The 15,546-nt window shown below is 41.8% G+C and overlaps 1 protein-coding gene across 10 annotated transcripts in view; it reads right to left on the bottom strand.

The window, feature by feature from the left end:
* Nucleotides 1-15,546, bottom strand: part of abca4a (ATP-binding cassette, sub-family A (ABC1), member 4a) — a 29,214-nt gene that overhangs the window by 12,839 nt on the left and 829 nt on the right. For 9 of the 10 annotated variants that reach the window (XM_078095629.1, XM_040167202.2, XM_078095631.1 and 6 more), the window contains exons 3-18: nucleotides 14,948-15,041; nucleotides 14,689-14,830; nucleotides 14,362-14,501; nucleotides 12,633-12,760; nucleotides 11,037-11,234; nucleotides 9,032-9,121; nucleotides 7,954-8,188; nucleotides 7,333-7,472; nucleotides 5,464-5,580; nucleotides 4,592-4,789; nucleotides 2,627-2,832; nucleotides 2,368-2,544; nucleotides 1,904-2,126; nucleotides 649-870; nucleotides 167-371; nucleotides 12-89 (exon numbers count right to left, since the gene is read on the bottom strand). In XM_078095629.1, coding sequence (XP_077951755.1) covers nucleotides 12-89; nucleotides 167-371; nucleotides 649-870; nucleotides 1,904-2,126; nucleotides 2,368-2,544; nucleotides 2,627-2,832; nucleotides 4,592-4,789; nucleotides 5,464-5,580; nucleotides 7,333-7,472; nucleotides 7,954-8,188; nucleotides 9,032-9,121; nucleotides 11,037-11,234; nucleotides 12,633-12,760; nucleotides 14,362-14,501; nucleotides 14,689-14,830; nucleotides 14,948-15,041 — 2,593 coding nt within the window. Of the gene's footprint in view, nucleotides 1-11; nucleotides 90-166; nucleotides 372-648; nucleotides 871-1,903; nucleotides 2,127-2,367; nucleotides 2,545-2,626; nucleotides 2,833-4,591; nucleotides 4,790-5,463; nucleotides 5,581-7,332; nucleotides 7,473-7,953; nucleotides 8,189-9,031; nucleotides 9,122-11,036; nucleotides 11,235-12,632; nucleotides 12,761-14,361; nucleotides 14,502-14,688; nucleotides 14,831-14,947; nucleotides 15,042-15,546 lie in introns of those variants that run through there. The other variant, XM_078095635.1, reaches the window with a different exon arrangement.

Raw genomic sequence — 15,546 nt, 5'->3', positions numbered from 1 at the left:
AGTAAGCTTACCTGAAGCGGGAGCCACACTGTTGAGCCAATAACAGGGCAAGAGGGGGAAGTAAAATGGTCGCCCAATTCCATATTGGCCTGTGATGAAACAATGCAATACATGAGCTACAGTAAATAAATCAAATGGGACGAAAACCTCTCCCTTTTACACTGACCAGGGAAGACATTGTCCAGGTACCAGGCCAGCACAGCGTACAGCACAGTGTCCAGGCCCATCATGCAGATGGAGGTGAGGAAGGAGAACTCGTCCCCCTCCAGAGGACTGGTCTGGATGTTGTCCCACTGCAGACCCAGGCCCTGCTCCTCGTACCGCGACAGGTACTCCGTCCCAAAGCCAAACGCCACCTGGGACAGAAGACTCTGCGAAGAGATGCATTGGTCAACTCATCTTTTTTTTAAATACAGGTCCTGTTCTTTCACCAGCTAATTTACAGTTTTAAGTTTTTAATGACATGTGGTAAAAACACAAAAAAAGGAAAAGGTTGCTTCCTCTAACTGATAATACACGCCAACAAGTCAAGAATTGAAGATTTCATGCAGGTAAATCCTGTGCAAAAGATGAAATTGGTCAAATACTCTATTTTTTCAACAAAGCATGTTCCCTTTAAAGAGGGAGATGCTGAGATGTGAAACCCACCGCCAAGATCTTCATGTCCTTGGTGATGTGGTCTTGCCAGGCAAAGCAGAAGATGTGCGGGAGGTAAAGGGCAAAGTAAATGATGCCACAGCAGGCTGCTGCCAGGTTGGCCTGGTTGAAGAAGACACTGAGGAGGAAGCATTGCATGATGGTAGCCGTGGTGAAAGTGAGCAGAAAAAGGAAGAGGATGAGGCCGTTGCTGTAGTTCAGTACCCGTCCTGCCTAGAGGCCAGAGACAGAGAGAAACAGGTTTTTCAGTTGCAATTCATGGAATCAGAATGACAAAAATCCTACATACGGTGTGTATTTATGGGAAGGCAAATGGACACAAGCATAAAAGTTGTCTTTTCATATATAAATTATGTTATTTTCTGCGCAGCACAGGGACTACAGATAAAAGTTACTGTACTAATATATACTGCATTTTCCAGCTAAATAAACATTAAATAATTGTTGGTATTTTGTTTCTTATTTGGTAAGTGAAATATTGTGCGAAATATTTTGTCATTTTTGTACAAAATTGGGGGGAATATTCCAGTCCAGGAACACCTGTTTAATAATCCATATGTTGTAATAAAATGCGTTGATATGTATTTTGCATTTTCATTTGAATCAAACACATTTTTTGTATGCTATTTGAAATATCTAGAATCCTTACATTATCATTGTCCACTAGAGGTCAGAATAGCCCATCTAACAACATCATGTCAGCTGAGCCCGGCTGGCAACAAGCGATGACTTGTGACTCTTACAACATAGAGGAGTTAATCATTGACTGGTGCATTCCTGCAAAGCTGTTGACATAATTCCCATGATGTCATGGTATTCAAAGTTCCTCCATCAATGATTTGTATGTGAGAAAGCCACTGGTGTTATTATTTCAAGGAAATAAATCCGGTATTGCTTCAGTGTAAAACTAGGTTATAATTGTCATCATCCAAGCTGCTAAGTTTTCTTTGAACAGACTCATTAGCCTCACATGAAGATTAGGTGATTCTGGTGAAAGATAAATTGTCCAAAATGATTTATTGTCATAAACATGGCAACTATTCCATTTAAGTGAAAATGAAGGTAATGAGAAATATTAGGAAGTAGTAGAGGATATCATTCACTCGAGTGTTTCCATTCATATGCCGTTTTTTTGCATATCTGAGTTGAATCCATAGCGGCATCAGGTTTTCTACCCAAACGTACAGTGTCTCAATGGCGCTATTTAAAAAGGCGCAGGAATGAGGATCTTTACAAGCTTCCTCACCATGATGATGGCGGTGAGGAGAGCAGTGCTAGTGCCCATCATGAGGGAGCTGTCGATGAACCAGGTGGACCAGATAACGCCGTTGGTGACCCCCATGGCCTTCAGGGTCTCCTTTAGCCGCAGCTCCTTCTCCAGCACAATACTCTTGACAATCATGGACACAGAGTAGACCCAGGCCAGTACCATGAAGATGGGGAAACAGCGATTCAATGTCAACATGAAGCTGGAGAAAGAAGGGAAAGTAGAAATAAGGTGAAGGACAGGGAGTTACTGTCCTTACTGACGTGAGGACGGAGAAACGTGAGATTCTCAATATCAGGTTTCCTCTAAAAGAGTAGTTAACTAAGTGTAATGCTAAGTTGTGATAGTACATTGAAAAACAAAGTCAGCAAAACATTCTACGATGGCTTTTAAAGGATATTGAATTTTGTTTGCGTTCATGAAATTATCACTTTTCCACTTACAGATCATCCACATAACAAGGGTAGGGCATCTGCTGTAGGTATACACCCAGTGGCCACTGCTTTCCTGTCTGAGTCCTGATGATCCCGTGCTCTATTATGTCCTGGAGGTAAGCAAAGCCACCCCAAACATAGCGGAAGTCATCCATGGGATCAGCTCTGGGGCCGGGATCCCAATACCTGAGCAATACACACATAGTTAATCTTTAAGTTTACCATCATTATGCTAAACCCATCATTTTCATTTGACTTTGATTCTAACCTGTCTTTGACCTTATTGGTGCGCTCCACTGCATCAATATCCATACGGATCTTGAACTTAACATGAGGTGGGACATTGGTGGTCCAAGAGTGCATGTTTACAAAGACGAGGCCTGCCCAAAACTTGCCGTCCTCCAACAGGTCCAAGGCCCAATTTGTGATGGTGTCCTCATCGGGCACAGCCACGAACTTATCCAGGAGCAGACACTGGGCGAGAACGAACAAGGCAAAAAACAGTCACATTTTTTATTCATTTTTAGTGTTTTCCCTTTCAGTCACTTACTTGAGTTTTAAATACACTGTGGTATGACTTTGGGTATAGAAATCCAGCAATCAAAAGCACTTTTAATGGGATATTTTAAAGTGAAACATATTCATAATTAAACTGGTTTGCCTTTCACCTGTTTGAGGCTGTACTTACTATAAGCACATAGGTGCTTTGAGCTAAATGCTACTTTAGCATGCTAACAAACTAACAATTACAAGGCAAAAATGTCTCAGATTTTATATTATTAATATATTTTCCAAATTATTTCAGAATAACACAGTCAATAGGACAAATACAAATGTGTGTACAAATGTGGGTGCTGATACATCCTGGAGAAAAAAGGGAAAATTGTCGGTACAGTTACGTCAGGAGATCACTAAATACATCATGGATTCATCCTCTGGGGACCATACATATTTTTTCACAAAAAACATGAAATGAAACATTTCTGGTTTGGAGATATTATAGTGTGGACAAATAATCCCTAGTAGAGCAATGATGCTAGCGTGGCTAAAAAAAACGTGAAACGCTGAGAACTGCCAGTGTTGCTTTAGCCAGTTTTGTCATTTGACGAGAAACTGCTTCAGTGGTTGTCTCTTCCCGGCAAAGCGTGTCTGATAGAGCTATTCACTCTACCCTTATGCAAATAGGGAGGGCTTTGATCCAAAAACAAACATTCCAAACAATTTAACCTTGCGATCCCACGGACAGATACCCCCCAAAACAGTTGTGCATCCAAAATACATGCATTCGCTGACACAATGTACACTAAACAAACCCAACTAATTATTCAAATCTCAAAGACCGTCCCTTAATTTGCCCAAGCATTCACCTACAAACACTGCAGCCGTGTTATGTATGCATGCCACCAACGTGCAGCCAACCAGCCATCAAGCCCACGGTCATTGTTGTCGCTTTATAATGGATCGTGGTTGGAGTGACAGCTGAAGCTAATCGGCCTCAATCGCTCCCACTCTGGCCGTCACACTCAAGTGGTGTAAGCTTCAACTTGGACAAAAACAAAGAGGACCAACCATCCACCATGCCGTACCCCAAGGTGCCCCCCATGTCACCCCCAGCGGGATAGGCCCCTCATCCCGATTAGCCTCCTCAAGGAAAGGAGTGATTTAAACTTTGTTTCAAATGCATTGGCCCACCAAATGTGGAGGGCATTCACAAGAGAAGGTTTATGATGTTTTTGTGTTTGTTTTTTTAAAATCCTCCACTCCACCAGCAGTAAACAAAAGAGACTCGATAGCGAGTTTTCTGCATTGGCTCTTGCCCACCTGGGTAGATCTCCCAGTCTCTGAAGTGGCACACAAACTGCACAGCCCGACAGCTCATATAATGCTGACATCACGTGAAGAATAGCATTGAGCACAACATAGCAGTTAGCCAACCAGGGTATTGAAATCAACAAGTGACAAGTCTTGGTTTAATTGGATTATTCCAATGAAAAGGCTTTTCGTGAAAATTGACGCCTCAGGTGGAGTGAAACATTCTTGCCTTCAGAGCCAGGAACGCGGGAGAAGTTGGCAAAAACAATCTTGACAACTTATTCTCATCTGAAAATCTGGAGCCAGCGTTATTTGGCATTCTGACACACATTCTTCAAAATCTAGGCAACGGCATTTGAGAGGCAAGTAACGCCTGCTACGAGACAAGAAAATGCTAAAACGATGGAAGTGTTTTACTCACATCCCCGTACTGGTTGAGCATGCGGATGAACCGGTCCGTGAGGTTGAAGAGGTCTCGCCAGTCAAAATCAGGCAATTCGGCCGGACGGTCCTCTGGTGGGCCGTTGTAGAGGAAGTTGAGGATGTGTTTGGAGGAGAACGGTGCCTCCTCCAGACTCCTGTCAATGAAATCCATCACCGATGGATTGCAAATGGTGTCCTAAACACAAAAGGGAGAAAGTTTTATTTTTATTTATTCTCCATTAAGCGCATTAAGACCTTTTCTAGAGGTAGTGAGATGGAGGATGCTTTTGCGACGCAAATATAAACATAACAAACGTTTGAGAAAAGCAAAATGAAGAGGAAAAGAAAGAAAGAAAAAAGCAGCACTAATGAAACAAAAATGAACCTATTCAGAGCTATAAGATTTCTATGGAATGTGTGTTTCATAGACAAGGCTGGAAAAGTAATGGGATTAGGAGAAGGGGAACTGATTAGAATAAGAGGAATGATAGAAAATGAAAGAGAGGCAGATACCAGATGGAAACGGGAAAGCGGGGGCATATTTTTGGTTAGATAAGGTTTTACATTCAAGCAGGAAACTACATGAACCGATGAGACCTCAGCCCAAATTAGCAGTGAGAAAAAAAATTAGGATAAAATCACCTCATTTAAAAGGCAATAGTTTGGCGTTGTATGCTATGTATGTAAGATTACATTTTACACCACTATTGGTAAGTAAGTCCAATCTATGGATCCTGCAAGCAATCTTCTTTTTTTCGTTCATTGATTGCTGTTGTATTCACTTCAGCAAACACACTGTGTGTGTGTCTTCCTTTCTTATGGCGTGCTGTTTAAACCTAACTATTCAGTCACACTATGTTGCAGCCGTACCCGGATCATGTTGACTTGGACTCCATCTTGGAAAAAAGCCCAGATCTGAGGAGCCACTTCCTCCCAGGCCTTTCCCATCGTCCTCAGCCTCTCCAGTTCCTCAAATGTTGTGTTTGCCTGCAGAAGAGATCGAAACGTGTGCTTGCATGCGTGTCCGTGTGTGTTAGTGTGAGGGCTCAGTGTCTCAACGTTGGAAGGATAGGAAATAAACATGCACAAACAACCAGTCTCACAAATGTCCACATCTGGGTGCACAAAAGTAAGAAATATGGGAACATGTACAGAAAAACACATTGAGAGGGGCCTAAAAACCACTCATGATTACGCACGGTCGTGTAGGCCTACACGACATTCAGAAATCCAAGTACACAGTGTTCCTAATCTTCTGCTACATACCATTCCCACATCAAACTCTCTGTGAGAACAGGCTATGCAAAGACAACACACGCATTCTCACACAAATAGTTTCTGCGGGCATGGTCAGATAACCGGCAAATGTGCAACAAATTGTCAAATATTTACTGCACGCTTATCACTAAAACCCTGGATGTGTGTACAGCGCCTTGTGTGGAAAATACCAAAGGTTGGCTATTTCAGTAGTCATGTGCAGTGGGGGATAAAAGTGCTCAAGAGTACACCCAATTAAACGCCTTCCTCTTGTGTGTGTCTGATTTTGGGTGACAATGCGGACAATGGAGCCGGGATGACAATGGAGGCTGTTGGTGACTGCTGGCCGAACGCATTCAGCCTGTCCAGTGAATCGCAGTCAGTTTCCCACAAGTGAGTGCTTCCTCATTTCCCGGGGGCAGTTTAAAACGGCAAGCACAAGCAGGAGGAGGCCTGGGTTTTTTGTAAAGGGTGTACTGCGGAATGTTGCAGTTGGCCATGATGTGTTTTCTTTAGAATACACGTACAGTACATATGCAGCAATAAAGAGAGCAGGCTCTGTTTCATACGACCACTGTGTACCTCCAGTGCTTGTTAAAGTAGCCAAGTGAAATATCAGCGACGGCAAACCTGCATAGCGCATCATCACACAAAAGCAAAGTGTGAAAACATACGTTTAAAAGCTTCACTCCACTACTGAAACATATGATCAATGACAGAGTTAAGGGGAAGATCCTGTAGAGGCTGCGTTTCGGGCTCGTAAAGTCATGGCTTAACCCCTTAGTCATTACTTTAAGTGCAATTAAGATCCCAATCTGAGTGAATGGGAAAACAAAGAGGGCATTAAGGTCAGGAAAGAGGAAACCAAAGTGTGCGCGACTCTCTTTGTAAAGTGTGATCCCCCGTCTTTGAGGACAGACTCTTTCTGCTTACATTACACAGAAAAGACTGTGGCGCCAGTGAGCCGTGGTAGTCGACCACAGACGATCAGTCCGTGTTCTTCCATTAAAACCAAGCCATCCATGACCGCTGCCCCCCCGAAGGGCTTTGACCGGCACGTATCGACATCTAAATACAAAGGGTTGGACATGACATGAGGAAAGCTGATCTCCTTTTGAGGGCAACGCATTGTTTACCGCTCTGGGCTTGCTGGCACACAAAGGCGGATGTCATGCAGCAACAGACATCCTCTAAAAGGTGGTAATCTGCAGCATCTGTTTCTGTCTCTATACATGACTGAGCACATGCCACATTTGATTTATCTGTTTGATAATAGCAGCAACTATTTAGTTCTTACAACATATTTAAAACAAAAAATGTCCACAAAGTGAAATGCATCATGTCCTTCTGGGAAGTTTAACAATAGAGTTATGAATAATTTAAGGAGGCAGAATCCCTGCAAAAAGAGTTAAGTGTTAGAAACAGTGGTTCTACATCATATCTGGGGAAAGATGCATCCACAGAGTGACTGATGCTGCTTACATTTCGTATGATCTGCCGGACAGCCTGCGAGTCCGGAGCGTAGAGGATCCGTCCCATCAGCATTGGCTTGACAGAGTTCCACACAATCTTGGTGATGGGGTTCGACTCCAGGTCATTCATCATGTCATTACAGAAAGGAGCTGTAGGGCAAGGCTACGTATTATATACGTAATACATGCGATTGAAATAGAATTAGGTGAAAAAAGTAATTTGTTATCTCATCTAAATATACTATTTAGCTCGGCGAAGAGAAGAGAATACTAACGCCTGATACTGAGATTTCAGAAACGGAGATTCTACTCTTCTTTCTTTGTCTTACGTTTATTCAAATGTTTAGGTTTATTTTCAAACTAACAGACAAGTTTCACTGAAATCCATCCTTCTCGGACAGATAATTTTAAATTTTTAAGTATAAGTATAAGTTGCAGTACACAAATGCAGAGAGTCTTTCATACTAAACCAGACAATCCCTTGATATTATAATCCACAAATTAGAGTGTGGCCCTAAAACGAATGGCGGCATTGTTCCAGTTTTAACAACAAACCCTTGGTTCTAAAGCAAAACGCCTACTCTAACATCCGTCTTGCTAACATACTAGTGACATACATGTTTCTACTCACTGGTGCTGTTGTCGTATGTGTACTGGTGCTGTGCCCTGTGGCTGCTGATGCCCAGGAAAGCTTTGTAGTTATTGTCCTCGTACCAGTTAAAGGAGGAGACTTGGGAGAACGCGCCCTCAGTGTAGCCACATACCAGGCTGGAGGCGGCGGCCATCACCTCCCTGAACGACAGCTTGTTCTGGAAGAGAGGAGTCATGACCTGGAGAAGCTCCCTGGAGCTGTTCCTCTGGTACAACTGCGGAGAGACAGGAACGTGAAAAAGAGCTTAAATAAGAAGAGCTATGTGTGAAGGAGCCACCACAGTGGATTAATCGGTAACCACCTGTTTGCCACATAAAGGTATAAGTGTAAGATAAGTATGCATAGAAAGGTTCAAATGTCAAGCAGCCAAGTTCACCCTGATGCCTTTATCCATTTTTATTTGTAGATAAACTGAAGAATGAAATGCTACTATAAGTCTTCCTCTCACTAATTTATATACCGGATCCCACTTATCTGTAAAATGCATCATCACAAAGCTCAAAATAGGGCTGTTTTGGATATTTTATAACACTATTGTAACTTAAATTAATAATAATCATGCTAGCAACTATATTCTTTGTTTTGTTTCTTGGTCTTGATCGGTCACACTGTTTCACGTCTTCTGTCTCTACTTGAAGACAGTCTACGGTCAGGACAAAGACGTGTGCTGCCAACAGGAGGTCAGACTGTCAGCAACATGAAATATTCCATGGAAACACTCACAACAAACAAAACCGCACACACACTGAATGTTTCAAAACGAAGGGGACACAACTCAATATATATCATTTTAGACATTTTTAACAGATGAATCACCCTTGACGTTAAACCTTCTTTTGTTCTTGCCGCCGCACTGTTGTTTCCATCGGGATGGTCCCGCAATGATGATCTATGTGTCGTACTTCTCTGGATTTAGCCTTCCTATTACGCACTAAATGATATCCCACTGCTGTCTGTTTGCTGGAAAACTCAGAGCGAAGGGAAGCAACTGTTTCCTGACAGCTAAAAATGGCAAGCGGTGAACTTTTGAATGGTACTAGACGGACGCATGCCTCACCTCTCGCAGTTTGTCCGAGAAAGCAGAGACAACTTGTACCCAGAGTTGAATTTCGATGCCTTCAGAGTGATTATCCAGCACACGCGGAAGCTGAAGGGGAACATAAATGGATCTTTTTAACATGAGTGCTTTTCCAAATCACACTTACCCCAAACCTGACACAGAGGAAGTTACTAATATCCCGTAGCTCTCTTTGTTTTGAGGATCAAAGGGGAAAAGAGGAAAAGAGGAAAAGATGCCCTTGATGAAAGCCCAGTCGCAGTTTGAAGTATTTGGATAAATAGTGTTTTTATAATTAAGTTCTGTCTGATGCAGTGGAGAGACATATTTATTTATGGCCTTGTTGCTTTCATGTCGAATGCCATAAAAACGTGTCGTGACTGATGTATTAAAACAATGAAATTAGGTGATAAAATATACAGTTACATAAACATGTTTGGGCATTAAATGCTGGCAAAAAGCACTTCATCCTTTTGCTGCTCTACCAGAAGACCGAGGCAGACGGAAGAATAAACACATGCGGCCCAGTCCCATGTGACTGACCCCCGATGAAGACGAGGAAGAGGTCAGCCATTGTGTCTGTCTGTCTCAGCGTGGCCTGTGTTTACTCAAAGTGCCCTGTGATTACTGAGGAGAGGCGTGTTTCTTCACTAAGCTAATTACATACGGAGGCCACGTCTGCCTGCTCAGCTCATCTTCAAATCAGCCGAACCTATTTGAAGCATGATGGCAGAACTTCAGCGTGGCCTTAATTAAGCCACTTGCAGGTAAATAATGACCTGCTCGGATGTCATAAGGTCTTTGTGGTGCTGTATTCTGGTAAATTATGTTTTTTTTCAATAATTGGTATTGATAGTTTTTTAATGTTTGAACACTGAGATCACAGGTGCACATCTGGAGTTTGACCTGCACTCAGTATCTGAGTAGTTGCTCGTAATATTTTGATAGAGTTTATGTTCCCAGATGTTGAGAACTAATATTTCTTATTTCTAGTAAAATATTATAGTTGTATATTTTAGGTATTATTTCGTCAAAAACACTTTGCATATGATCCTTTTGATATCACAATCTACAGCATATTAATACGGCGTAAAATGAAATATTTAAATACTGTCACTTGAAATGCGTTTTATTGTAAAGCATTCCTGGGGCATAGTAGACTTTATTTACCTAATACACATGCCGACTTGCATTTCTATGGAAACTATTTGTCTCACCCTGTGAGTCATAGTCCCTGTGAAAATATTACGTGCTGTTTATCAACTGGGGCTTCTGGCCATAATTGCACACAGCAGGCCTGTGTGGACTTGTTAGGTTTCGATCTGGCGCAAACTGCCCCCGGGAAGTCAGAGATAAGTCGAAACCTTTAGTTTATCTACTGAATGTACAAAATATTAAAGCTTTGTGATAAAGTCGTGAGGGATATCATTACCTCAAGATGACTAAAATATGTTTACATCGGTAAACTAAAATGTTTGCATTTTTTATGTTTCGTTAAATACATTTGACTGTAAAATGCAAACAATGAAACTAATCCGTTGTTATTTGATCATGTTTAGGGGAGCTGAGTAATTTAGATAATGCATTTTCAATTTCCAACATGGGGATGGGATTTTTATTCATGGATGTGTTACATCCCTTAAAAACTGATTTAAAAACTGCTTTAAAGTTCTCTATCAACTTGTCATAAAGATTAATTCATAAAATGAAGCACAGAAGTCAACGCTTACACAGCACTGCTTGATAACTGTTTTGTCAATGTTACTGCCCAATAATGTAAATGCTTATGACAGCTTAACCTCAAGTCCTTCAGGCAGCGTTTGGCTCAGCCTTCAGTGAATAGCCATTGAAGATCTTGGCAAGCAATCTAAAAAAACAAGGCAAAAAGCTGGATGGGACTCGTCAGACCTCAGCTCTAAACTGGCCTTTCTGATTCAGCGTATGGCAAGGAGCTTTGGCACATAGTATATTCTGGTGTATATATAAGAGCCAAGTCTCAACTCACCAGTCTGAAGAGCTTGAAAAAGTCAACATTTGCATAGAATTTGTCCTCAATGATCTGTAGCCTTTGAGGGGTAAGGATGCACATGGCATTACGAACAGCTTGGAGTCCTCTGCGGCTGGGGAAGACGAGGAATCGCTCCAGCAGGGTCAGGCTGCACGCAATGTCCTTTAAATGCAAAGCTGGAACCCCAAAGACAAACTGCAACAATGTGTAAGTAGACAAAATCAATTAGATTTTCAGCAAACAGACCAGGTTGATTCAATGCAAAACAATTAAGGAATGAAAAATACATTACTGCTTTACAGTTAAATATTTCATATTTATTCCAACATGAAAAAAGGGGTGAATTACACTTCTTACAATCTTACGTTTGTCGTCTTTACAGGCAATTCAGTATAATATATTAAATATAACAAATAATAATCAATATATCATCATATATTCTGTATATTCTGTATATCAGTACAGTCGTTTTGTCTGCTTGAATGGCCATCAAATCTGTGCTCTTTACTTCTTACAGAATGTCCTCCGCCGGTCGATGGCAGCCTTGACCAGAACACGCAAACTTGGGGCAAAAAAACAATGTTGCCAATGGCTGAGTCTATTTAAGGACGCTAATTGGTTAAATTGTATGTCACACGTTTTTTAGCAATTGGATAAAGAGACAAATGACAGGCAGGAACGTGCAGAAAAAGCATATATTTTCCGCAGATATCATATTTTTTTTAAAATGTCTGGGTACAGTAATAGGAGTGATGACGCTCCATTGCCTTCTGTTTGCCAGCTACCACTTGCAGCCTTTTTGGAAGACTGCGATTGTTATAACGCGGTACTTAATCACAAACACGAGCACGACCTCTTCCAGGGCTCACCTCACTGATGAGACACACTACACACTATGAGTGCACAGGAAAAACAAGTAAATAGTAAAAAAAAAAAGTAAATCTTCTATTGTGAGGAAATACTAATACGAGTGTAAAAATATATAAAATAAATGGACACAATTGCACATCATTTTTGAGGTTGTCATGGTAACGTGATATGTTGTGGAAAATTGCTGCCTGAATCACATTCATTCCATTTTTAACCCTTTTATTGTCTCAAACGCAACCGTTCCTCAGGTGACGTCAGAAGGTCCCTGAAGGTGCAGAATTAAGGGCTTAAGTGGGGACATTGTGATTGTCCCATTGTTACAGCTTTACAATGACCACCAACTTTTTGAAGGTTTTGGGCTCCGGAAGTGAATTTCACATTCATTCACTCCATTGAGGTGTCAGAAAACACTCTACGCTTTATGAGAATACTTTCCAGTAGAAAGAATTGCTTGTGGGAAACAAAATGTCGGGTCAAGGCTGCCAGACGGTGACGGTGTTATCTTGATCGGTTGTAACTGCAACACTACACAAGTTTCGCAAAATATTGTTGAATCAATGTTGAAAGACGACACATATTTTCTTAGCTGCCTAACCCGTCTTGTGTGTGTGTGTGGTGTGTGTGTGTGTGTGTGTGTGTGTGTGTGTGTGTGTGTGTGTGTGTGTGTGTGTGTGTGTGTGTGTGTGTGTGTGTGTGTGTGTGTGTGCGTGCGTGCCTGTTTACCTGTTCAGGCCTGATTTGGGCACTGACTAGCTGATACACCACCGACTCTGTCAGAGGAATGTCTCGAAGCAGGAATGATGTCAGAGTCTCATCGTCCTTCAGGATAGTCTCCACTTTTACACCTCGGCCTGCAGCGAGAGACAGAGGGGGTTCATGGGAATGAAAACAATATGACAACAGCGTCGTCAGAAATATGACGTTACCCTAAATGATTGATGTCCTCCACAAAACCACATGTGTCATCCAGTGTGTACTGAAAAACTCACACACACGAATTGGGCCGGTTTTGACTAATGTGTGGTATTAAAAGGTTGGGAACGTTAGATGAGGACACTCTACCTCTGAACAGTCTCATTATTCAGTGACTTGTCTGTGCATGAAGAAAGTTTACTCTGTCACATAAACTGCTGGTTTGAATCCAGGTTCATTCCCACAGAGATCAACCTGGTTTGTGTTGAGCTTTTTATGCACCCGCTTGAAAACACAAAGGAACCAACCAGAGGCCATGGGGTTAAATATGTATTTTTAAAAAAGCTAAAGAATACAAAATGAAATGACATTGATACGTCTTACGTCCTGTTTCTATTCAGGAGGTGGTGGGTGATAAATACCAGACTGACCAGTTTGCCAAAACGACAAATTACAAAATGATACCTTGTCTTTTGATGGTAACTACGGTACTTTGGGTTCGGTTGTGCACATTACGGGAAAATGTATGATGCCCCGATTACTGAAACAATGCTTTCTTCACTGTCATTTGTAGACTTTGTTGTGTAGAATAAACCAAAAATGACAGATTAAGATAATTAGTGAAATTATAAGGTGCTGGTAGGTTAGCTCCAGTCCTTGTGCTAAGCTAAGCTTCTTATTTGCAGAACAAGCAACAACCGATCAAGGGCCTTGTACATGAGTTCATGCAAAGGTTTTCTGTTTCATGATTTTTCATGTCTTTTTCCACAATTACACCACTTGGTTACTGAATTCGCTTTTGGGAACCTATAAGTGGAATGTGGATCCATATGTCTGTTGGCTCTGTTTGTCCATCAACATTTTTCTCCATGAGAGCGGCAGCATAGAGAGCAACCAGACGTAATCATTCACAGGCTGGAATGCACTCAGTCTCATTCCAATGACATCGTAAACATTTTATGTTTTGCTGGGAAACATGCTGAACTGACCGTATGGATCTGTGTGTAACTGTTAATATGCATGAATTTTTTTTTAAGGTGCGTCCGCATTTCTACTGTATGTTTTTTCATGGAGACAAGAGCATGTATGTGTGTGTGTGTGTGTGTGTGTGTGTGTGTGTGTGTGTGTGTGTGTGCGTGAATTGCTTTCCCACCTAATAACCAACACACTGGTGGTGAAAGTAAGCAGCTTTTGTAATGGGACTCTTTAACCCGTGCTATGTGATCCTGATGGAGGCTTCACAGCTATGACGATTGGGTAAATGTGTCAAACATGATGAGAATCTGATGCTGTTTTTGATTAGATGATGCTCCCAATTCACGATTGGACATTGGGAGTCCATTTTCCTCACTATGAGCCCAACAAAATACGACATAGCCAATAGGAGGAGAAAATGTATAAGTACCACTAGTCAATGTTGTCTAATGTTCTTCCAGGGACAAGATTTGCGTAACTTCAGTGTAACAATTTACCAGACCAACCTGGTAGGGTTTGGGTTTGCTTTGTAGACAACTGTGCTTTTGCAGGCTGCGGCACTGACCTGAGACCTGTTCAGGATGGGTGCGGAGGGTGTCCATGAAGTTACTCATAGCGTTCAGGTCTCTCCAGAGGCGCCCGAGCTGCTGAACCTCTGGGTCGCTAAAAAGAAGCTCGTGGGCATTTGTGTAGAACCGAGCCAATCTGAGGTCAATAACAAACCACAGAGACATTATTCTTTTGTAGCAGCAGAATAACATCATGCAACACCGAGAATCCAGAGACATTTATTCTCATTGACTTCATTGCATAATTCTCCCCTATCATCTGGGGAAATTCAGAACATCTGGTTTTAAACAACCTCCCTCTACCAGCCGAGGGCGATTCTTACATTGAGTTATTGTAGTTGGACACGAGGCCGGGAGATTCACCCCGGGTGGGGTACTGAAAACAAGGGTTGTTGGCATTACAGAAGATTCCCTGGATCCAAGGCATGACCCCCGCGGAGGGCATGGCCTTGTTGGGGAAGTGGCCTGGTGTGGAGAAGATACTGTTACACAACTAATTTAGGAAATATTTATGAGTTGCCACTTTATATTTCATACATCAAATGTTTTTTTATGTTTTCTGGTAGAAAGACGTTTGCATACACTCATTTTGACGGTAGAGTGGATTCACTCGTCTCAGCCAGACCAGCCCCATGAACAGCATGACAGGCCACATTATCTCCATGAAAAAACGCACCTGGGTGGAGAGGACAACATTACGTTACATTACATTTAGCTGACGCTTTTATCCAAAGCGACATACAATAAGTGCATTCAACCATAGGGATACAGACTCAGAAGAACAAGAAACAAGAAAGTGCAATTTCCTCAAATTGGCCAATTTACAATTTACAAAGTGCTACAATTTGTTTTAGTCGGAGTAGAGTCTGAAGAGGTGTGTCTTTAGTTTGGGGCGGAAGATGTGAAGGCTCTCTGTGGTCCTGGTGTCTTCAGAGAGCTCGTTCCACCATTTCGGAGCAAAGACATCAAACAAGTCGTGATCTGGTCACAACAAAAAGTTTTCAACAACTGCATCATTTTCTAAAAGTGGTTTGAAGACTGAGTGAATCAGTCAGATGTTTAACGGTTTGTTGAAAAAAAACTGGAAAAATTGACCTTCAATGGAGATATATAGTTAATATAGTTAAATGATTGGAGAAGTGGTCCAATGGGCCAATAATGCTCTGGAGTATGAAAAAGCA

The sequence above is a fragment of the Gasterosteus aculeatus genome, chromosome 21, assembly GCF_964276395.1.
Source record: "Gasterosteus aculeatus chromosome 21, fGasAcu3.hap1.1, whole genome shotgun sequence".
NCBI classification, from domain to species: domain Eukaryota; kingdom Metazoa; phylum Chordata; class Actinopteri; order Perciformes; family Gasterosteidae; genus Gasterosteus; species Gasterosteus aculeatus.
The sequence above is the reverse complement of the archived record's forward strand: the minus strand, read 5'-3'. Positions and strand labels throughout refer to the sequence as shown.